Source organism: Jaculus jaculus, chromosome 3, assembly GCF_020740685.1.
Source record: "Jaculus jaculus isolate mJacJac1 chromosome 3, mJacJac1.mat.Y.cur, whole genome shotgun sequence".
In the NCBI taxonomy this organism is placed as follows: domain Eukaryota; kingdom Metazoa; phylum Chordata; class Mammalia; order Rodentia; family Dipodidae; genus Jaculus; species Jaculus jaculus.
The window spans coordinates 88,958,812-88,983,298 of record NC_059104.1 but is presented as its reverse complement, the minus strand read 5'-3'; the positions used below and the strand labels follow the sequence as shown (position 1 = coordinate 88,983,298).

At 39.7% G+C, this 24,487-nt stretch overlaps 2 protein-coding genes across 2 annotated transcripts; both read right to left on the bottom strand.

Annotated features, from left to right (window-relative positions):
* Positions 1–2,835: 2,835 nt before the first annotated feature.
* LOC101615902 (olfactory receptor 8B4-like) lies at positions 2,836–3,780 on the bottom strand. Its single transcript, XM_004670598.1, has one exon. The coding sequence runs from the start codon at positions 3,778–3,780 to the stop codon at positions 2,836–2,838; it is 945 nt and encodes a 314-aa protein (XP_004670655.1).
* Positions 3,781–22,075: 18,295 nt separating this feature from the next.
* Positions 22,076–23,020, bottom strand: LOC101616491 (olfactory receptor 145). Its single transcript, XM_004670599.2, has one exon. The coding sequence runs from the start codon at positions 23,006–23,008 to the stop codon at positions 22,076–22,078; it is 933 nt and encodes a 310-aa protein (XP_004670656.1). The 5' UTR covers positions 23,009–23,020.
* Between the last annotated feature and the right edge of the window lie 1,467 nt (positions 23,021–24,487).

The window sequence follows — 24,487 nt, the reverse complement described above, 5'->3', positions numbered from 1 at the left end:
ACTATCCAGGAGGAAGGTTTCTAAGGTAACAACTCATTTTGGATTTAATTTTATGTGTATCTCCCCCTATTCTCCCCCAAACCCTTCCATCTCTATTATCTGTCCCTCAAGTAGCCTGTCAGATGTGCCTGAAACTCTAACTGTTCCATGTTAGGAGCTACAGATTAGAGAGAACATGGGGCATTTGTCTTCATGTGCTTATGCATGATCTGGTCTAAATCTGTCCATTTTCCTACATATTTCACTCTATCATATTTACTTACTGCTGAGTAGAATCCCATTGTGTACCACATCTTCATCATCCATTCATCAAGTGATGGGCATCTGGGTTAATTCAGTTCTTAACTAGTGAATTGAGCAACTATAAACATGGTTAAGCAAATATCTACACAGTGAAGTATGAAGCCTTTATGTAGAGGAATAGATGGAACAGTTGGTAGCTCTGTTTTCATCTTTTTCAGGAGACTTCCTATTGGTTTCCATAGTGGTTGTACAAGTTTGCATTCCCATCAGCATCTACTCAACTCTTATACCCTCATATCTTCCATGTTTTTATTCATTTCTTTTTTTATTTCTTTTTTAATTTAATTTTTATTAACATTTTCCATGATTATAAAAAGAATCCCATGGTAATACCCTCCCTCCCCCCCCCCACTTCCCCCTTTGACATTCCATTCTCCATCATATTACCTCCCCACTATTCATTTCTTTTGATGGTAATTGATTGTATTTTTTCTTTATCCATGTCAAAGTACATCTATTTTTTCTCATTCTTTTTGTGACAGAATCTCACTGTTTAGCTCACCCTGGCCTACAAATATAAATCTTCCTGCCTCATCCACTAGAGTGCTGGTATTATACACATTTTTGACCACATTTGGCTATGCTTCCTCATTCTTGACTCTCCTAATATCTCAAGATACCATGTATCTAGATATATACTGTCCTGTAAAAGTTGGTAAGACAAGAGCACTGAGCAGTAGAAAATCAGTTCCAGCAAGTGTAGTACTATACGTTAGATACCTCAAAGCATGTACAAACAGTGCATGCTCATTAAATATTAACTATCATCATTACAAAAATCTAGATATGATCCAAGTATCAGAATTTTCGTCCTTATCCAAAGATCTTTTCTTTTCTAATATTTTTGAAGAAGATACAGTTTGTCTCTCATAGTAAGCCCCACCCAGAGGAGCCTCTGTGCTGTTCTGAAATTCCCCCCACACCCCAGGACATCTTGCCTCTACCTGGAACACTTGGGCTGCCTACTCCAGTATAATGATTCTGTTTCTACATCAACAGACAGGAAGTATGAAAAAGGCCTCACTTTTTTCACTATCTAATCTTTCACACTAGAAAGCACCAAACAACTGCCAAATTTCGTGGAAGAGTTGGAGACATAGAAGCAAACAGAAGGTACAGTCTCAGAATTTCATGTCCAAAGCAAAAGCATCAAATAGTCTCCTCAAGAACCCAAAAGTCTACACTCTGCTTAGAAAATGCCCTTTCTTTCACCACAAAGGGAATCTCCACTGGCCCCATCTCCCCACATGGTGCAGTGTGGTCCCTTATTCACCTTCCTCTGTACAGCCAGGGCAGTATGTGGTACATTTCTCAAGATCTAGGCTATACAATACAGGACAGTGGGATCTTTAGCAAAGTGGTACAGAGTGGCCCTTGGTACTCAAAATGTAGCAGGGAAGTACATCACAACTCTGCCTCCTTCCTGATTCTCTAAATAATTATGTGGGAGAGAGAGAGAAATATAAATCCACTTTAAAAAATAAGAGGAGTAGGTATGGTAGTGCATGCTAGTAAACCCAAGCTGGTCTTTAATTCTCCATCTTTCTTTCTCAGCAGGGAGGCAGAAGCACGAGACAGAGGAAATCTGGAGCAGAAGGATGGATCACTGAAGGTCAGCTTGGCCTATGTAGGAGGCCCAAGACTGACTAGGCTAGTCTCAAAAATAAAAATAAAAGCCAGGCATGGTGGCGCACACCTTTAATCCCAGCACTTGGGAGGCAGAGATAGGAGGATTGCCGTGAGTTCAAGGCCACCCTGAGACTACAGCCTGGACCAGAGTGAGACCCTACCTCGAAAAATCAAAAAAAATAAAATAAAATAAAATAAAAATAAAAAGACTTAAAAGAATTTTCCAAGAAGTGTCAAATGTGCTCAGTATCTTCAGAAGAGGACCAAGGTGGCACTTCACATAATCATGCCAACTCTTTGCTTTTCTCAGCCTTAGCTCCAAAATCCAAGAAAACTGGCCCAATTACAAGATCATCTGCCCATTGTCACCATCTCAAAGTCCAGGAATTTTGAACCTTTAAAACAAAGTGTTTGGAATTAGATCTGTTCTTATACATCAGACTATATAAGGTTCTTGGGCAAAGACATGCATATATATGAAAGGGAAGATTTATGGTCTTTCTCACCAAGAAGGTTCTCCAAGAACTGGGAAATTTTGTTGCTTACCCATGGCACCAAAGAATCTACATGTGGTTGTGGTAAGACTGGTTAAAAGATGAATGAAATTGTTCATAGACCCTCATTCCACCAATGTACCCTTTCTCCCTGTGGAAACTTTATTTCTTGATTAAACCCAGAAAAAAAAAAATAGAAAGGACAGAACCTCAGCTTAATCATCTTTTTGGTCTCATATTGAGTTCAGTGAAAAATGGACATTTAATGGGTGATAAATTATATGCAAAGTGATACCAGGTAGAATGATTCTCAAGGACAGTTGTAAGTAAGAGATCTCAAATTCCTAAAAGTGAAAGAAAGAACTTACTTGTGAAAAAACTTACTGTGTCAAGGACTCTAAGAGCCTTATCAGAAGAGCACTGTCCTCAGGGTTTTGTCTAGGGCAAGTTTAACATCTTTATTCCTCAAACTATAGATCAATGGATTAAGCATGGGGATCACATTGGTGTAAAAGACAGAGGCAAATTTCCCTTCTTCCATTGACTTGGGAATAAAGGTTGTTAAATATGTGAATGCCCCTGACCCAAAAAACAGAGCAACAGCAGTTAGGTGAGACCCACATGTGCCAAAAGCTTTGAATCTACCCTCAGCAGAAGGAATCCTAAGAATGCTAGTGAGGATCAATGCATAAGAGATAAAGATGATGATAGTGGACACTGTAATGACCATGCCAACAACAGTAAAGAACACAAACTTATTGACATAGGTGCTGGTGCAGGAGAGCTGCAGGAGGGGGAGAACTTCACAGAGATAATGGTGAATGATGTTGGAGTCACAGAAAGTCATTCTCAGCATGCATCCAGTGTGAGCCATGGCCCCAGCAAGCCCTATCATGTATGAACCAAGCATCAACAGGGAGCAGATCCATGGGGACATGGTAACTGCATATAGCAGAGGGTTGCAGATGGCCACGTAGCGGTCATAGGCCATTGACACCAAGACATAGCACTCAGAGTTAACAAAGAAACAGAAGAAAAAAAGTTGAGTCATGCATCCCACATAAGAGATAATATTTTCTGAGACAAAACCACTCAACATTTTGGGGGTAAACACACAGGAATAACAAAGATCTATAAAGGATAAGTTGAACAGGAAAAAGTACATTGGGGTATGAAGGCTGGAATTAAATCCAATTAGGGTGATTAAGCCCAAGTTGCCCACCACAGTGAACACATAGATCACTAAGAACAGGAGGAAGAGGGGAAGCTGGAGCATTGGCTCTTCTGATAATCCCACAAAGATAAACTCAGTAACTGAAGAGCCATTTCTCGGAGTCATTCTCTCCTGGTACATCATCTGGAAAAATGCAATAAAACACATAAAGACATGATGGACACCAGTGCACACAATGGAAGAAGGCTCTAGCAGATGTGTTAGTACAGGTATGCCCTCTTTTCCTTGCCTTTCTTCCCAGACTTACACTTCCCTCCAACTTAAGCTGTTGACAGTGTGACTGTGGTTGTATTGCAGCTCCTCTGAGCTGATTGCAAATTCAAGCAAGGCTGTTTCCATGGGCAGCCAGTATTCTGTTCCCACTTAAAAGATGAAAAAGCATTTGATTTCATTTGGCTACCATGGGTTCTCAGACACCTCAAGAGCCAAGAGTGAGGGCTGGAGAGATGACTTAGTGGTTTAAGTACTTGCCTGTGAAGCCTAAGGACCCTGGTTTGAGGCTTGATTCCCCAGGACCCACGTTAGCCAGGTGCACAAGAGGGCACACTGCATCTGGAGTCCATTTGCAGTGGCTAGAAGCCCTGGTGTACCCATTCCCCCCCCCCCCCTTCCTTCTCTCTGTCTCTCAGTCTCAAATAAATAAATAAAAATAAGCAAAATATTTTTTTTAAAGAGCCAAGAGTGAAACCCGGGCCCACTGCCTTGGGATCTGTAACCAAAGTTCTCAGGAGCCCATTCTCTGCCTCCCTCTCCCAACCTCATACAAGGTTCTCATCTACAGAGAAATCCAAACTAAGAGTATCCCTTATAGGCTTTGTACATCCAGCCTTCCTCTGACAACCTTTTGTTGTTGTTGTTTGTTTTGTTTTGTTTTTCGAGGTAGGGTCTCACTCTAGCCCAGGCTGACCTGGAATTCACTATGTAATCTCAGGGTGGCCTCGAACTCATGACAATCCACATACCTCTGTCTCCCAAGTGCTAGGATTAAAGGCATCCACCACCACACCCTGCTGACAACCCTCTTTAGTCATCTAACTTCATCATCAGTGTTGGGAGCAGCAGAGATCAATACTTTCCAGTGCTCTTGTTTAGCAGAAAACCATCAGGAAAGACAGGACTCCTACTTTTTCTTCTCTCTGGTCTTTCTCAGGGCTGACCTTTATGCAATAGCTTTGTTGAAGAGCCAGAAGAAGAAGCTGGTACTGCTAGAATATAAAGCAGACAGTCTTGGATGTTCAATCTTTGGACTCTCTTGGTGCTCAGAATCAGAGTTTTTTCTGTCCCCAATTCTCCAAAGTGCTCAAGAGATCGACCAAACTTTCAGTGGATTTTCCCAAATGGTCTCCAACAACTTCAATAGAAACAAATATTTTAAACAAATGGTACATGGCAAAACAAAAGGGATTAAGCAGCTCTGTGATCTTGGAGACCTAATTAGACAGATTTCTCCTGGGAATTCCTTAGTTCTATATCTGAAAGGAAGAACTGTACTATCTTTGTTTACAGCCCACATTATAGGTTTATGTATCATCTTGAGGAGCTGGTATTCTGCTTGAACTTCCAAGGTACTCCAGGGATATTATGTTATTCTGTGCTAAATTTGAGGCTCATTTTTCCTATCTTTCTTCATTCTTTGAATCTTGGTCTTAAGAAAGAATGGTCCTACATTTATTTTGCACTGTTTCCAAATTTTCATAGGGTGCTTTGAGAGGAAGACAAAGAAAATACCTTATATAAAATGCTTCATAATCTATGAGCTTTTCAGAACAGTGACACATCATCATAGATGCCACCTTCTTTCACCATTATTAAGAACCACAGACAGGCCTTGACTAAATAGGATGTTAATATGTCATAATATACATGAAGGAAAACACACAACAGCTTGAAAGTGCTGTCTAGTTATGAAGGACTCACATATAATGGAAAATAAACCTCAGGGTTTGATCCTGTCATTCTTTTTAAAAATTGTTTTATTGCCAATTGTCTTACATGTACATGACGTACTTTGAACAATCCCCTCCAAATACTTTCTTCTGTTCTCCACTCTTGAATGCTTTTCCCACTAAACCTCTTCTTCCAATAACCCCTCTTCCTCCCACTTAAACACCTTCTTCCACACTGTCCCTCTTTTGTTTGGTGATTTTTGTCTTCCTAAATCATCAATGAGGACATGCTGATGAAATTGTACATATATTGACAGCCATCTTTAGCTAACAAGGCTGACTCATGTACGATCTGCTACACAAATATTCTAAAGCACCAGTGTCTACATTTGTAAATTTCCACTAGGGATGTCCTCAAATAATCCTAGTTTACCTGAGATACCAATAAAACCATTATCTCTGTAAAATTATTAATAGCATGTCTGTCCCTTCCCTCTGAAAAGTACTTACATTTGGATTGCCAATTTCATGTTTGCACTACTAAAAAGAGCATAAGGAGCTATTCATACCCTCTGTCCCCTGCGGATTTTTACTGTCACTTCAGTAGACTTCTATTTCAGAAATAGAAAAGGCTTAACTACAAGCTCCTTCTGATTTTTCCTAGCTAGAAACTTTAAAGTAAAGAAAGATAAGCCTAAGTTACCTGCCTAAAATAGAATGGAAATAAGATATCAGGGGATTGAAATTACATTGAAACAAGGTATGAAATTATTATGAATTCTTGTTGCAATCATTGCATGTGGCCATAATAAATTGGTGGGCATTATTTTTAAAATGTGGCATATACTCAATAAGTACATACTTTGCCTCAAAACATGCTAAATAATGTTCATAGCAACACTGCACATACTTGTACATACTAGCTAAAAATTGAAAACAACCTATATGTCAGCTATTGAGTGGATGATAAATAGTGAGATAGTAAAAAGATAAAATTCCATTTAGATGTGAAAGTTAATGACACAGATAAGTGGCATAAATCTATTATGGTGCAAAACGCCCCAAGCACAAAATATAAAATATTTTGTGATTTCATGTCATTATGGTTTGATGCACTCTATGGGCTCAAATATTGAAGATTTGGTCCTCAGCTAGCTTTGCTATTTGAAGAGGTTATAGAACCTTTACAAAGTGAGGCCTCCCTGGAGAAAGTAAGTCACTGGGGATATAACTTTGGAGGTTATGCCTGGCCCCAGCCTCTTCCTTGCTCGCTGTTTCCTGTACACATTAGGGTGAATAGCTTCTTCCTCCACATTCATCTGTCTCCAGGATGTTCTGCCATATAATGGGCCAGCAATGCAGAGCCAAGTGACCCACTGGACACACTGAAACTATGAACTAATATATAGCCTTTCTGCCCCTCAGTTATTTCTGTCAACCATTGGATCACAGTAACAATAAAACATGTGTGTAACATTTTAGCAGTTACTGCTTGCTGGGAAGTTGGATGACAGTGACTGAAAAGAAACACGAAAGATGGCTTGTTAGGAATGTTCTGGTTCTGATACTGTGACTGGTTACATAGATATATCTAGTTAGCAACAAATTTGTCAAGTGTTGTATTTTAGGTTATACTTTTTTAAAAGTTTATTTAAAGTATGAGTGGAGGACATAAATAAATAAATCATCCTACCAAATTAGTTTAAAATTTCTAACCCTCTTTCAGCCATAATTCTCTTATTTGGAAAATGGGTATTTATTGACCTGACAACTCAGTATACTAGAACATGCAAGAAAAATAACACTGTTTTTATTTTCTGAACCATTTTGTGTCTCTTAAAATAAAACTCTGTTATATTTTTCTTATTTAAAGGAGGAAAACAGAGAAAATATAATTAATGCATATGGAGCAATTATGGAGTCCCTAGCATTTTGCTAAATGCTTTGTAATATAAAACTATGTTTATGACAACTATAGGATGTACTTGCATGTGGCAGATTGTATTTTCAGAAAATGGCCATAATAGCAAACACATACACTCACACATGTACAGCTTGCATCCCACACGCTCTTGGATAAGTAAGGCTCTCTCTTCCACTAAAGGGATGGGAACTTGGTTCACTATTTGGTCCTCTACTCAAGGTATCCAAAATAGTAAACTAGAACTTATTCTATGTGACATTCAAGGTGAGATCATAGAAGAAAATACTTATTCCACAATGAATTCTCTGTTGTCACCCCTAAGCTTCACTCAGGACAATGTGTTCAGATGCTCTGAGCTTGTCTCAAAATATACTAAAAGGCAAAGTTTATGCTCACTTCTTTTTGACAGCTTTTGCATATTACATAATGTATTCTGATAATAATTCCCTCCTATCACTCTCTCTTGCTCTCCCTTTCTCAAGCTTCTTCCACTGAACTGCTTCCAGTCTCCAAACAGCTCTATTGTGATGCCTTTTTCTCTGTTACTTCTTTTTTAGAGGTAGGGTCTCACTCTAGCCCAGGCTTACCTGGAATTCACTATGTAGTCTCAGAGTGGCCTTGAACTCACGGTGATCCTCCTACCTCTGCCTCCCAAGTGCTGTGATTAAAGGTGTGCCCCACCACACCCGGCATTTTCTCTTTTTTTGTTGTTGCTGTTGTTGTTGTTCCCTTCCTTCATCACCCATGATGACATGTTGACAAGCCCAATATTGTGCAAGTAATTACAGCCACTCTGAGGTCATCAACAGCCACCACATGTGCAGAATACAATATGCCAAAGCACACCTACCCATCCTCTGACTTTTACTTTCTTTCTACCACCCCCACCACAATGTTGCCAGAGCCTTGGCAGGTGTGATAGTAAGGTTTCCTTGAATGCTGAACATTTCACTGTTGCTTCTTCTCAGCATTTTGATGAGTTTTGAGTCTCCCCATTTGTCACCACCTTCTGTGCAAAGAAGCTTCTCTGACCAAAACTGAGAGCACCACTACTTTATGAGCATAAACATAAGTATGTATAGGATAATTTGATGAGCACAACATATCCTTTTAGCCAGATAATAGTAGTAGTTTCCCCAAAGTTTACAATCATTTATCCAATGTGGAGAGAGAGAGAGAGAGAGAGGAGAAATTCTTTAGTATGTGCATACAAATGAGTGGATAACAGGAAAAATAAGTGGAAGACAAATAAGTGGAAAGCAGGAAAAACAGGGTATAGCCAGGGAAATTACTAGTAGATGTCTGAATAACTTGGTCCAATTTTTACTAAATTCCAATAAAGTCTCTTTCCAGTTCTGTATTTGAACAAAGGTTTTGAGGTTTGTTTTTAATGAGGGAAATATGCATTTCTTTTTAGTAGACTTGATTTCTTAGCCACTACATTTTCCTGTTTTGAATGATAATTTAACAGACATATGGCAATGAAAGAGAAAGAATCATTACTCTTTTATTTATTTTTTACTATTTGTTTGTAAGGAGATAGAAAGAGGAAGAGAGAGAATGAGAATAGGTGTGCCAGGGTATCTCACCACTACAAATGATGTCTGGATTCATAAGCCACTTTGTGCATCTGGATTTACATGGGTAGTGGGCAATAGAACCTGGGCCATTATGTTTTGCAATATAAAGTGTCTTTAACCACTGAGCCATGTATCGACTAAAAGAATCATCGCTATTCATCAGTATAGATGTCAATTTATACCTCACCCAACAAGTATCTGTTAAGTGCAGGTATTTTTACAATAAACTTTTTAATGTTCAGAAAGATTCCTCTCAATAAAAAAGCAAGAATTCTTAGTGAAATATGAAAATCTTATTTTTTATGCAAAGTCTGTGAAAAACCAAGTAAAACTCCACAAGAGTAAATAAGAAAAAGATAAGAAATTATAAATCTGGAGGGATGAGACCTGGACCAAGTGTTTTGTTTTGAAAACTCAAAGATGCCTGGTAAACTGAGTTTTGTTTCAATACTTACACATAGCTAATTATAAATATGATGTCTTCTGGGAAGATGGTCATATGAAAAATCATGAAAGTGAGGCCCTATAAAATCTTGAAGATCTGGAAGGAGTATCACTCAAATTCAGTTTCAAAACTGATCACAAATAGAAATAAAAGCCATTATTTTTATGACAGTCCCAACCTCAAAATTCCTTCCAGGTATGAGAAATATGCCCACACAGGAGTCTTGGATGGACTCAAAATCCAGGTCCTACTCCAAGTTCCTCTATGGAAGCTCTGAAAGATTTAAGCCTGGCCTTCAAGCTAATTAGGAGCTTAGAACTATGAACCCATAATGCTGAACCTTAAAAGGTTCTATGTGTCTAAGTTAAAGGACAAGGAAAAGTTCACAAAGAGAGATGACTGCAATGTATTTGTCTTGCCTTGGTCTTAGAATGGCAGAAAATAATACAAAATATCTGCTGAAACATCTTTGGCATGTTCCAAAGGCATTTAAAAAATTCAGGACATTGCCATTGCTCTTGGATGCCCACAAGAACTAGATGGTAATGCCCTATTCTGAGGCTAGAGGAGAGTCATCAATGGTCTTACCTAGCTAAGATACTATATGCCATAATACCATTGTGCCAAGAAAGATATCTCTTCTGGTGCAATAGTGGCATGACTTTTAGTCATTATTTTTCAAATGAAAGACTTTAGGAGGAAAGGAAATATAATGTAACAAATGCAGAAATAAGAAGTTCCAACATATGAGTTAGCTTTATGTATCTATGGGTTTCTTGTAGCAGATTCAACCAACGGTAAAGCAAGAATACATTTCATAAAACTACATCTGGGTCGGGAGTGGTGGTACATGCCTTCAATCCCAGCATTTTGGGAGGCAGAAGTAGGAGGATAACTGTGGATTCAAGGCCAGCCTGGGACTATAGAATGAGTGCCAGGTCACACTGGACTAGAGTGAGGCCTTACCTTGAAAAAAACACAGAAAGATCTGTATCTATAGTGAACATGTATAAACTTGTTTCATTCCCTAAATGATACAGCATACCAACTACCTAAATTGTATTATTTGTAATCTAGAGATAACACAAATATACAGATGTTGTATTCAAACACTGTGCCATTCTAAATGTGACTTTAATGGTGATTTTAATGTCTGTCCTGGAACTAGTCCTGCAAGGATACCAAGGAACTACTTCTTATACAGAACATTTAACATAATTTAGACCCATTGATCTAAATGCTATAAAATAAGGCAATAATTAAACAGGTAAAGATCCTGCCACTCAGATATGTCATGCAGAGAAACAAGTCTGGGGAACACAGACACTTACATAGCTGATTAGACATGTCACATGTACAAAGATGAGAGTTAAGAAAGTAAGGTTCTACTAAGTCTTGAGGATCTGGAAGGAACATTACAAAAAAGAAATTTCAAAACTAAAAGGCAAATATAAACAAGTCATTTTTTGATGACTGTCCCAAATTCTAAAATCTTTCTATACATGAGAAAATTACCCAGGTAGAAGTCTTCGATGCGATCCAAGTCCACTTCCTACTCCAGGACCATCTTTGGCAGTTCTTTGAGAACTACAGACCTGTGCACAGCCATCCAAGTAGATTCCCACACTCATGAGTGTTGTACACAGACATCTGAAGTCCTCACACTCATCAGTATTGTACACAGACATCTGAAGTCCTCACACTAATCAGTGTTGTACACAGACATCTGAAGTCCTCACACTGATCATCATTGTACACAGACATCTGAAGTCCTCACACTCATCATCATTGTACACAGACATCTGAAGTCCTCACACTCATCATCATTGTACACAGACATCTGAAGTCTTCATACTCATCAGTATTGTACACAGACATCTGAAATCCCCAGACATCAGTACTGCGCACCGTCGGATGTGTCTATATGTAGGACTCTGAGATTATAGCAAATGACAGAAATGGGAACTATTTACACTGCACTTTTGCAAAGGCAAAGAAAATCACAAATCTCCCCATTAACAACATCTATGGAGTGCCAATGATGCCAGCAGAACAACCAGTGCAGCCTAAGCAGACAGTTCTGTGCTTGGCTGGGATGCAGTTCCCCCATTAGCTTCCCCCTCATGTTGACTCCATTAGGCAGGTTGCCCAATATGCCTTAAGATTATGTGAACCTACCTATTTCTTGCCAATTAGCTCCCTTTTTGCGAAGTTAAATAGAGCCACCTTTTAAGCTAAGACCCCTGGTTGATGCAGTAGGCACAAGGTCCATGGTGAGGAGTTTAACATGCCCCATGGGGACAAGGAGAACATTCCAGGTTGTGAAGCAACTTGAGATTAGACATACACAAACAACCTTTAAAATTGGAAGTAACCCTTTCATCTTTTGGGTCAAAGGAGGTTAAAGTGCAACCTTCTTTTGTCCTCACAAATCCAGGTTCACCAGACACCAGGCGCATCCACCATGCCACCGAAGTTCAACCCCAATGAGATCAAACTTGTGTACGTGAGGTGCACCAGAGGTGAGATCAGGGCCACATCTCCCACAGCACACAAGATCCCTCCTCTGGGTCTGTCTCCATAAAAGATTGGTGATGACATTGCCAAGGCACTGGTACTTGGAAGAATCTGAGGATTCCAGTGAAACTGACCATTCAGAACAGACAGGCTCAGATTGAAATAATATATTCTGCTCCTTCTCTGATCATCGAAGCCCTCAAGGAACCACCAAGAGAAAGAAAGAAGCAGAAAAACATTAAACATGTGACAATATTTCTTTCCATGAGATTGTCAACATTGCCTGACAGATGCACCACCAGTCATGGCTAGAGAACTTTCTGAAACTATCAAAGAGATCCTGGGCAGTGTGTGGGGTACAATGTGGATGGCTGACACTGGCATTATATCATAGACGGTGACAACAATGGTGCAGTGGAATGAACAGTTAGCTAAGGAGCATAAAAAAGAAAAGTATTTCAATAAAAGATGATGATCAAAGAAATAATGGAAGTAACCACTAATCCCAGCACTTGGTGGGAGAGGCCTAAGGATTATGCATTTGATGCCAATGTTGTGAGTAAACAAGGACTGGGAGTTCCTAAATGCAGCAGACTTTTCATAGCCAGAACACAACATTCTGCTGTCCCGCTTGCCATCCTCTGCTCTCACATCCTTTCTGCCCCCTCTCCCAGGAAGTTTCCTGAGCCTTGGTAATGTGGCTTAGATGACATGTTTAGAGCTGAGCACACAGTACTTGCTTAATCTTGGTGACTTTGTCATCTATCCATGTCCATATTAACCTCTTCCCTCTGTATAAAGTAATTTCTGTGTTCAAGGCTGTGAGCAGCACCAATCTATGGGAGCCAGCATAGATATTAAAGGCAGTTAGACATATTGTTGACTCAAGATAACCACCACATTGGGTTTTCCCACTCCTGCATGAGGTTGAACCAGTCAATATTTCATCATATATAAAAATGTAATGAAATCATAGGTTCATCATAGATAGATGAGACCCTATACCTCTTGGAATCCCAGCACTCGGGAGGCAGAGGTAGGAGGATCACTGTGAGTTTGAGGCCACCCTGAGACTACATAGTTAGTTCCAGGTCAGCCTGGGCTAGAGTGAGACCCTACCTCGAAAAATTATTCAACCAAGTGTGATGAATATAAGCTGCTTTTTTGGCAAAAGAGATGCATTCCGTGAGTCATATGGCTATCTTTGGAGATGAAATATCAGCTTGTGCTCATAGATAGTGCTGCTCTCACCTTTGGTCACAGAAGCTTTGTTACAGATATTGGTGACTAGTAGGGAAATTCAAAACTCACCAAAGTGCTAAGAATAAGTAACTGTTGAGTTCTCAACACTCAATGAAATATCTCCATCATGCCTTCCAAAGTTCAGAGCACTGCATTGAAAGGGTGCCCAAAAGAATGTAAGAGCCAAACGATATTGGATGAGTGCTTCTGGACATGAATTGGCTGTTGGATTCATGACCCCACAGTGGTTATCACCTGTACCAGATCTAAACTATATTGGGCCTATCAACATTTTTACATTGATGATGAAGGAGAGCATAAATTTTTTAAAAATAAGTAAAAATATATTGTTGCAGTCCAGTTCACATTGCTGGTAGAAATCACCCAACCAAGAGAAGCTTCTGGGAACAGGAGATTTATTTTGGCTTACAGGCTCGAGGGGAAGCTCCACAATGGCAGGGGGAAACGAGGGCATGAGCAGAGGGTGAACATCACCCCCTGGCCAACATAAGGTGGACCATAGCATGCATTCACATGTGGTATATGCATATGTGTGACAGATACACATGTTCCATACACATGTGTGCAGAGGCCAGAGGAAAACCCCTATCACTCTTATACCTATTTCCTTGATAAAGGGTCTCTCACTGAACCTGGAACTCCAGATGTTCTTTTGGATTTTTCTTTTCAGTTAGACTGGCTGTCCAACAAGGCCCAGTGATCTTCCTGCCTCTGCTCCCCTAGATTACAAGCATATGCAGCCATGCCCAGCCTTTTATGTGGGTAGTGGAGGTCAAACACAGGTCCTCAAGCTTTCACAGCAAGTGTTATTATCCACTGAGCCATCTCTCTAGCCCTGCACACTTTAAAAAAAAACTTTCTTGTTAAAACTTGGAAAGTAATTTTACTTTTTATAAAATCATTGCAGGCTATTATAGAAAATGTATCTTTGATTTAATAATATGTTATTTTATGTTAACTTTATTCAGAAGCAGTCTCCAATTATTATGTTGTTACTATGGAAATGCACAGTCTGTTTTTTGTATAGTTTTGGAAATGCATTGCTATTAGTCCTGAATAACAAGCAGACTACCAGCAGAGAAAAACAGGGAGGGGGCAGCTGAGCATAAGAAACCACAAAAGGAAATACAAAACATCTTAAAGTGAAAATTTGATGAATGGCAAAGGATACTAAGAATTAGGTCCCTGTGTGGTGAGGGGTAGGGTATTATTAGAGTAGATTAATAATCAATTAATTCTCTCACCACTTTTTGAAAATCAACTGAAAAATTATGCATAGGATTCAAACACATTAAAAATCAAAAGCAAATAAAAAAAGAAAGAAATTGCTATGTCACTGGTAAATGGGAATCTCATCCTGGACTCTTGTAACTCCCCATTGTACACCATAGATTAGATGTGTAAATCCATGTCTAAACTAAGCTGGGCAATAGTTCTCCTCACTTCAAAGGAGAGAGGTTGTCAATGGGAAGATAAGTCAGACCCTGAACAAGAAGAAGGGAATTGGGATACACTGAGCTATAAATTCATTCTCTCAGTTCCCAGTCTCTTCTCCCTTGGGGTGGACAGATGAGGATATAGAATAGAAAACATTGTTTCTTTTTTGACCAACTTGGGCACAAGAAATACTACCCTTCTAGGAAGCCTAACATGAGGCTGGAATCAGTTGGATCTCAGAGAGGTTGTCATCAGAGGTTGAACTGTAGTCAGAGGATTTGTTACCATCCTACATTTATAGGTTTTACCCATCTTTGCCATGATTTGTAATACGTATACATATAGTAAAGTAAAATCCTCACATCTGGGGGAACATGTAAACTTGGTCTTTCTGAATTTGTGTCACTTAATAGAATTCTTTCCAGGTCCATACATTTTCCTACAAATTTCATAGCCTCACTTTTCTATATTACTGAATAGTATTCCATTGTTTATATGTATCACATTTTCATTATCCATTCATCTGTTTATGGGCATCTAGGCTGGTTCCATTTCTTAGCTACTGTATATATAGCATCAATAAACATGGATGTACAAGTATCCCTGTAGTACAGTGTGGAGTCCTTGGGATATACGCCCAGCAATGGTATAACTGGGTTATGGGAGTTCTATTGCTAATTTCTGGAGATACACTGTGGCTAGAAGGGTAACCATGAGTGTGAGTAGGAAGGGGGTTGAGGAAAGGATAAAAGAATACATATGAAATGTAAACAGAAAGGGGGAATGTTATTGGGGAGAGAGGGGTTGAAAGGAGAGGGTATGAGGGAGAGGGAGACAAGAATAATCTAAAATAAATTGTATTTGAAATTCCAGGCTAGGGAATGGCTCAATTTAAAGTTTAAGGGTGCTTGTTTATAAGTCCTGTCAGCCCTGGTACAATTCCTAGCACATGCACAGGAGTTTGTTTGCAGTGTCAAGAGATCTTGGCACATGCATGCTCTTGTCCTTTCCCTCTCCCTCTCCCTCCCCCTCCCCCACCTCCCCCCCCCTCTCTATCTCTCTCCTTTCCCCTCTTTCACTACCTCCATAATAAATAAATAAAGATATTTTTCAAAAGAAACTGCCAGAATGAATGTTATATTCAATTAAAATAATTAAATATCTCGGGAAGATAATGGCTCAAAAATATTACTAATGATGAAATGGCTAGTGTGTGTGATGGATGGGAGTGCTGACATCACCACATGGGTCAGTAGACCATTGTAGGTGAGAAGATGAGAAGACAAAAAAACCTCTCTACCCGGTAGAAAGGATGTGCAGAGTCTGACAATGATAAATCAATGGAAAGTTCTTTTGAGGAATCTAGAAAACAAATTTTGGACCATCATCTTTGAAAGAAGGAAAGGATACTCTCTTTTGTGCAGCAAACAGACCTCTTGCACCCCACCGCCATTGCAGCTTTGAACACACACAGTCATTCAACATCATGACTTTAATAGACATGGACCATACTGAAAGCTGCTTACATGTTGACAAAATGCTACTTAATGTAATTACATCTTTGTAGGTATTTATATAGTTTTTGCAAACAGTTTATTCTATTCTACAGAGAGAGAGAGAGGGAAAGAGAAAGAGAGAGAGGAATATCCTGAATAAAAAACATGTACCAAAATGTCAAAAGTGATTGTCTCCAGATAGTGGGATAATGAAGGCATTTTGTTTCAAAACTTTTGCATATCTATACCTATTCCTTATCTCACACATTCCTGTCACACAAGAATTGTTTTTACAAATTGGAAAAACATGATTTTCAAAACTTAAACTTAGAATAAATGCTGCATAATTTCAGTATTTTAAGGCTTCACTGGAGATCTGTTCAACATGTATTTAGCACTTTCTGTATTTGCCAGGCTTTAAGTTCCTTGTATGTGTTAGATCACCTAGCTAAAATTAAGAATATAACCTTAAATAAACATCATCTAAATATGTTACTGTATAATCCATATAATAATAGTGAATCAGTCAGGGTGGTAGCACACACCTTTAATATCAACACTCAGGAGTTTGAAATAGGAGGATTGTGGAGAGCTGCGATGTGCCACGCCCTAAAGATGGCGTCGGCTTCCGCCTTCCACTAGCCCGATAGCGAGCGCTCTCTGGGATAAACAAGTCCTTATTTGGCTGAGGCTGCTTAACTAATTCTGCTTCCTTAATCGTGGACCTATCTGCATGGGCCACACGGCTCACTAGGGTTGGCTAGCGCAGAACTACTTAGCTTGTGGGTCGGCTCTCCCCGGGGTCAGAAGATTGTTCAAGGTTCCTGAATAAACTGCTTAAACAAGAGCTCTCGGGTCACGTCATTCTTGCTGGTCGAGGTGGTAGTGACAGAGGATCTCTGTGATTTTGAGGCTAGTCTGCAGTCACTGAGTGAGTTTTAGGTCAGCCTAGGCTAAAGTGAGACCTTGCCTCGAAGAAAAATTACTGCATCAGTTCTCACTGACCCCATAGCCCAGTGCCTTTAAAAGGAAGGAAAATCTTTACTGTATTTCTCTTGATATATAATTTTGGCAAATAATTTTGAAATGAGAGCAAATGTAGGGACTTATTCAGCTCCAAACAGCAAGGACTTATACTTTGTTCAAGACATATATATATATATCACATGTGCTATTTCTTACACACCCAGATTGAGACTTCTGAAAGGCAGCTAGTGTGAAGTGTGGGCTCTGGAGTTATACAACATAAATCTACTTCTTCACTCTAACACTTATTGTCTGCAATCTAGGCAGGTTCCTTACTCCTCTAAGTTTTCATGTGCCATCTATAAAATGGGGATAATTATCTCACGTAGCTGTAGAAAAAATTAAATGAGAACACATATGTAAAGTTCACAAGACATAGTAAAGCTCCAAAAATGTTATTCAGGATTTGAAAACCATAAGCGTCTCTTCTACATATCCACTTCCATTCTTACATAGTGGCAGTCTGGAAAGTTGTTTTAAAAGAGGGATTGAAATGCAGCATGCAGGAAAGAAGCAAATAATACAAGTGGCAATGCCTTTCAGAAAACCAGCCTAAAATCCAATTACAACCAAGCTGTGTGGTGAGTCTCAGGGCTTTTCTTTTCCTCTCATTCCTAGCATATCTCACCTTCATGTGGCCCTACAAATCATTGACAGGAACCTGAAGAAACCCATGTGAGCAGGCAAAAGGTATTTGAGTAAAGGGGATCATAGGTGGCACGTCAAGGTCATGTTTCTGCCCTAGAGCATTGTCACACCCATGCAGACCAATAACATCATTTCCATATGCTCAGAATGATAAACATCTAAGTGCATATTTTACAAACATGAATGTTTTCCATTAAATACAGCCCATCACATCAACACTTATGTCATAGTTTTAAACAGTCTCTGAAAAGAAAGAGCTAGTCTTGGCAGAAAAGTACAGGACAGACCAGAACTGTATCAGTTTGCCAGAAATAAATAAAATGCCCAAAATCTGATGGAGATATATTTCAAGAACATAAAAACTAGTGTGAAGAAAAGCTACCTTAAAGGGCAAATGCAAAGAAAGCTTACAAGGTAGAATGGAAACAAAAAGCAAACATAAATAGAAAGAGGAGAATACTTTGAGATAAGTGTTATTGAGGGAAGGACAGGAGGCTTGGAGAGAAGAGGGGGCATAGGATTCAGCAAAACAAGTTATATTTGAAAATGCAAGAATAAATGAAACTTAAATCACTGCATGCCAACTAAAATAAATTAAATAAATAAATAAACAATCTGCCAACAAGGGACAACCTGTGTGTGGATATAAATGCTGACAATATAATGTATCATGTTACAATGGACAAAATCAGAATGCCTAAATCCATAATAATGTAAATGAGTGAACAGTAAACAAAAGGCTCCTTCTGACAGAATTCCAACAAAAGGTTTGATGGAGCTAGAAAGTCCCCATAGTTTAATTATCAGTATAATCGACTTAGGCAAGCATCATCATCATGCTAACTCTTCAGTATGAATGTATGAAAGGGAGCAAGATATTATGTCTGGACTCAACATGGCAAACAAGACAAATGCCTGCAAAGTACAACAGTCGAAGTAATCTTCTCAGATGAAAATATTAGACAACTGACAAAGTTACAAATCCTTTCTATTAGCAAATGTCTCCAGAAGCAATCCAGAAAAGATACAAAGCATTTGCCTTTGTGAGAGAAAACAATGATTTGTCCCAAGAAAGAATTACTGTGTTCTATGCATTAACAAAACAAAACAATCATAATGTGATGGTTTCCCATGAGTTGCACCTAGTGCAAGTGCAAGCTGAGATTAACTTTCAAGAGGAATTTTGCAATAAAACTCAAAAAGATCTAATTCAGTAATTTTTCCATCGAGGAAAGTAGGTGAGAAACTCAAAGACTTACCAAACGTAAGTGTGTCTGACAACCATTATTTATAATTTGAAAGGATTTAAAAGTAAGTCAGTGGACAATAGTAGGAAATTGTTAATTACACATAATAAATCCATTTTGCAATATGGCAGGTGAGTCAAAGACAGGAGATGAGGGAGAAAAGTGAAGTTCTTGTGAGCTATGTCTCTTGGACTGAGGTTCCTTTACCCGCATTCCTGTCCCTCTCTCTCTTTTTACATTACTACAACCACTCATGTGTGTCTTGCCCTCTTCTTACTCATGTATTCATCCTAGCAACAACCCCTAAGTCCTTCCACTTCTAATTAATCTTCACCCAAAAATACAACTTCAGTCAGCTTCTCATGACTTGGAAAACAGGGATGGAAGATGCTCAGTAGATAAGAATGCATGCTGTGCAAACATGAAGACCCAGGCTTAATCCTTAGCACCCATTTAAGACGCCAGATACAGCAGTGCACACCTATAACCCCAGTGCTGAGGGAGGCAGAAACAGGAGGATCACCAAGGTTCAACATAAAAAGAAATGCGTTTGTCATGCTTATTCTTTGACAATATTTTTAAATGTCATAAACATTGTCTCAGTCTATTTGGTTTAGATAACACAAGCTATACAGTGGATGCTATACAGGCAACAGAAATTTATTCCTCACTGTTCTGGCTGCTTGCAATTCCAAGCTCAAAGTATCTATTCCACTTCATAAATCCCATGTTCTGGTTCTTGGGCTGAACCTTCTTGCTGCATCCAAAGGGGTCTCTCAGTTTCTTTTGTAAAGGCACTAATCACATTCATGAAGACTTTACTCTCATGGCATATCTAATCACATCCCAAAGGCTCAGTCTTCTCATATGATCGATTTCCTTTGAGTCAGACATAAATGTTCAACACGCAGCAAGCATATACTCTCTGGCCAACATGCAATAAGGATTCATTACCATTGGAGTATAAAACAAAATCTGGTGGAGCATGCTTTCTTTTTTTTTTAATATTTTTGTTCACTTTTATTTATTTATTTGAGAGTGACAGAGAGAGAGAGAGAGAGAGAGAGAGAGAGAGAGAGAGAGAGAGAGAGAGAGGGAGGGAATGGGTGTGCCAGGGCTTCCAGCCACTGCAAACAAACTCCAGATGCATGCGCCCCCTTGTGCATCTGGCTAACGTGGGTCCTGGGGAATTGAGCCTTGCACTGGGGTCCTCAGGCTTCACAGGCAAGCACTTAACCACTAAGCCATCTCTCCAGCCCCTGCATGCTTTCTTTTTGTATAACCAAGTATGGACCAAGAAAGATGACAAATTGTCCCAAAGTGATAAAATAATGTGGTGTAATTGGTGACATAATAAGTAAGAGAATCTAGCAATAATGAAAACAAATTTATGAAATATCTAGCACTTAATTCCATTACTGGTCCTGGAGAACATTAAAGACTAATGATATTCAGAAACATTAAGCAACTTATTTAAAGTTACACAGCTACTGGGTAGAAGCCAAGAGTCAAATTGAATTTTACCCTCTTAACACTATTTCCCTAGTCTATGCTCTTTCTGCAATCCATTGTTCTGCTCCTCACCAGAATTTACACTACTCATCTATCCTTGCTTATTGATCTGTATCTCCTCAGAGGGAAAACTGTACATCTATCCAAATTTCTTTGTTTTTAAATGAAAAACAATTTTTCTAAAGACAGTCTTCTAAGTCAAAGCCTATCACATATTGTTACTTTGCAAAATATGGACCTTTTATAAATTTGTTTTAAACAAAAAGTTAACTCCACCTTGTACACAGTGTTATTTGTTTGTGAATTTATGAATCTGGAGTCTATCATTGTGCCCATCCTTTATACATACATACATGTATATATATACATATATATATGTATATATATATATATATATATATATATATATAGAGAGAGAGAGAGAGAGAGAGAGAGAGAGAGAGGGAACTCTTTGATCAGGTTTAGGCAAAATGGAAAATTTAAGAGAAATCCTGAGAGATGGTTGAGCATGAGGGGCCAGCAACAGCAGCAGATAGGGACTATGAACCCCTGACAGGCAGCAACAAGGGAGGGAGTCTAGTTTGGAGAAAACCCGAAAATAAATATCACCATGTCATTCTGTGTTTTCTTCCTATTTTTTCTACAAAGTCTGCAGTTGGCCTACCAAAAAAGAATCCAGAGGGAAAGGAAGTCCTTTAGAAAATTTCACCCAAACTTGGAGAAGGGTGCCAAGGAGGAGAAAGTTGATCTGGGAAATCACAGGAAAATACTCCAACTACGTCCCTGCTTGAAGCACCTCTGACATTTTCTTCAACATTTTCTCTAAGCTCTTCCATCCAGTATTATCATCAAATCCTCAGAAGTCCAAGCTCCACATTCCAGCCTTAGGTGGCAACATGATCGCTTCTCTCCTGTCGTCACACACTTCCCCCACACCCTGTAAAACACTTCAAGAATTTCTTTGGCCATTTAGCCAAGACCATCTAAATAAAATCCTTTACCCCCTACCTTCTTGCAAAGAAAAAAAAAGTGCTGTTTAAAATTAGCCCTCTAAAAGTATGAAATTTCTAACATCCTAAGATTTTAACATCCTTGGCTTACATTTGGAATGAAATCTTCCATGGCCTGAGGGAGAATGTACTTGAGCCACAGTGGAAATCAGCCAGTGTGAGAAATGACACTGCAGCCCAATCTCTGCTCTACTGAGAGGCTCCTGGCAGGAAAGCTGTCTACTCTCAGAAATAGGATGAAACTGATTTAGATACTCCTGAAAAGAAGACCACTGTACAGTTTTCGGAATTTCCTGATGAGGCTTTCTTTTGGGAAAGATGAACCCCTGTGAGAATAAGTTAAAATTTCTTCCATGTTTCCCATGGAAACTGAATCATTTATGGTATAAAAAAATAAATGACTTTTTAAAATATTAGCACTTTCTTAAGATGGTGAATTTTTGGTCAAGGTTTTTTTCAGAGAAACTTTGACATCTTTATTCCTTAGGCTATAGATTAATGGGTTGAGCATGGGGACCACAATTGTGTAGAAAAGGGAGGATACTTTTCCCTGGTTCATAGGTAACAGAGAAGAGGGTTTGAGATACATGAATGCCCCAGACCCGAAAAAGAGAGAAACTGCCATTATATGGGAGCTGCAGGTGCTAAAGGCTTTGGACCTGCCCTCCGTAGAGTTGATTCGAAGAATGCTAGAGAGTATGAGGGCATAAGAAATGAAGATGGTGACTGTGGGCACCCCAATATCAACGCCCACAACAATAAACACTACCAGCTCATTTACATAGGTGCTGGTGCAAGAGCGCTCTAGAAGAGGAAGGATGTCACACATGTAGTGGTTGACAAGGTTGTTGGCACAGAAGGTCAGTCTCATCATGCATGCTGTGTGGGCCATGGCCCCAGCAAACCCCATCACATAGACTCCTAGCAAAAGGAGTAAACACACCTGGGGAGACATGGTGACTGTGTACATCAGGGGATTACAGATGGCAACATACCTGTCATATGCCATAGCAGACAGGATAAAGGACTCAGAGACAACAAAGAAAAGAAAGAAGAAGAGTTGAGTCATGCATCCGGGGTAGGAGATGATGTTCTTCTTTGAGACAAAACTCATCAGCATTTTTGGAGTGATGACAGTAGAATAGCAGAAATCTATGAAAGACAAGTTGAAGAGGAAGAAGTACATGGGGGTGTGGAGGTTAGAGTTCAGCCCTATCAGGGTGATCAAGCCCAGGTTCCCTGCCACAGTGACCACATAGAAACCCAGAAACAGGCAGAAGAGAGGGATCTGGAAACCCGGCTGGTCCGTTAAGCCTGCGAGGATGAACTCTGTCACGGAGGAGTTGTCAGCTACCATTCTCACTGTGGAGACAAGGGGAAAAGGTCATTATCCTAGGAGGCAGAGACCTTTGCTGCCCTCCTGGTCATCTCGTGCACTCTAGAGAGTGGGATGTGCACAGAACTTCTGCACAGCCTAGGCACTGTGCCCAGAGCCTCAAGCCCCCACCTCTGCAATGCCCCTGGAGGACCTGAGAAGTTGGAAAGGATCTCAGGGATTCTGATCTTTACTTTGGTCTGTCTCTAAATTACAAAAATAAGCAATCTCTGGGTAGAGTTCTCTCAGAGACTGGGCCCAGCCTATCTGGGAACAGAGTATCCATTTCCCACACATACTACACAGAGAGTAAGTTGGTTTCTTTCAGAGCAGTCATACTGAGGCTCAGGACTTAGAGGTATTTCAAATCATTCACCCAGACTCAGCCACTCAGCCTCCTTCCATCCACAGCATCAGAATTGTACCTTTTGTCCAACTCCTTTCTTCAGTTGTTCAGGCTGGTAAAAGGCTGTGGATCTGCAGATGAGAGACAAAGGATAGACTCCTACATTTCTTCTGATCATAAAGGAGGGACGAAGCAAAGACCCTTACCTCCTCTCCTGATTCTACTAGTAGAGCTGCCTATGTTGCCTTATACCACTTCCTGGGCTAGAGAACAAGAAGGGAGCTTTATCCTGAGGTTCTCCAGCTTGCAAGGAAGCTGAGGAGTTTTGTTCTTTGTTTGGAGACCTGGGAACCTACTAATGTAGACAGCCTGAGGTTCCCTGGGGATCACAATCCTAGATGTCAACTTTAAAATGTGACTTTTGCTTGTTTATAACCTTGGTAACGATTGAAAGAGCTTTGGGAAGTGGAAGTATTTTTCCAGGGACTGGGAATGTAGCTTCCTTGGTAGATATTTTCTAGTAGCCGCAAGCTCTGGCTGTGTCTCATCCCTAAAGGAATAAACTTGGCTGGTGGGATTTAGAGTCCAGGCTAGTCTGTTAAGGCTGTGAGTAGCACCTGCTAATTACTCAAGCTCAGAGGATGTGAAAGCAGAAGAATTAGAAATTCAAGCTCACCCTCCATTACATAATGAGCTCACAGCCAGCCTGAAATACATAAGACCCTGTCTGAAAGAAAGACAGATGAAAGAAAGAAGAGAAGGAAGAGAAAAAAATATTGGGTCTGGAAAGATGGCTGTCAATAAAGTGCTTGCCACAAAAGCATGAGAACTTGTGTTTGGATCCGAAGCACCCACATAAAACACTAGATGTCTTGGTTCACACCTGCAACCCCAGTGTTGGAGAGGTAGAACTATAAAATCCCTGGAGCTCACTGCCTAATTAGTCTAACCAAATCTGTAAGCTTTAGGTTCAACAAGAAACTTTGCCTCAAAGAAAATGGTGGTGAGTAACTATCAAAGTCGTCTCAGGTTGACTTCTGTAACCCACACATACACATGTGCCCACACACACACAAACACTCACACATACATCCACATTCACCACACACACATGC

Excerpts from the sequence above, each read along its gene's own strand:
- LOC101615902 (XM_004670598.1), bottom strand. The coding sequence starts at position 3,780 with ATGTACCAGGAGAGAATGACTCCGAGAAATGGCTCTTCAGTTACTGAG.
- LOC101616491 (XM_004670599.2), bottom strand. The coding sequence starts at position 23,008 with ATGGTAGCTGACAACTCCTCCGTGACAGAGTTCATCCTCGCAGGCTTA.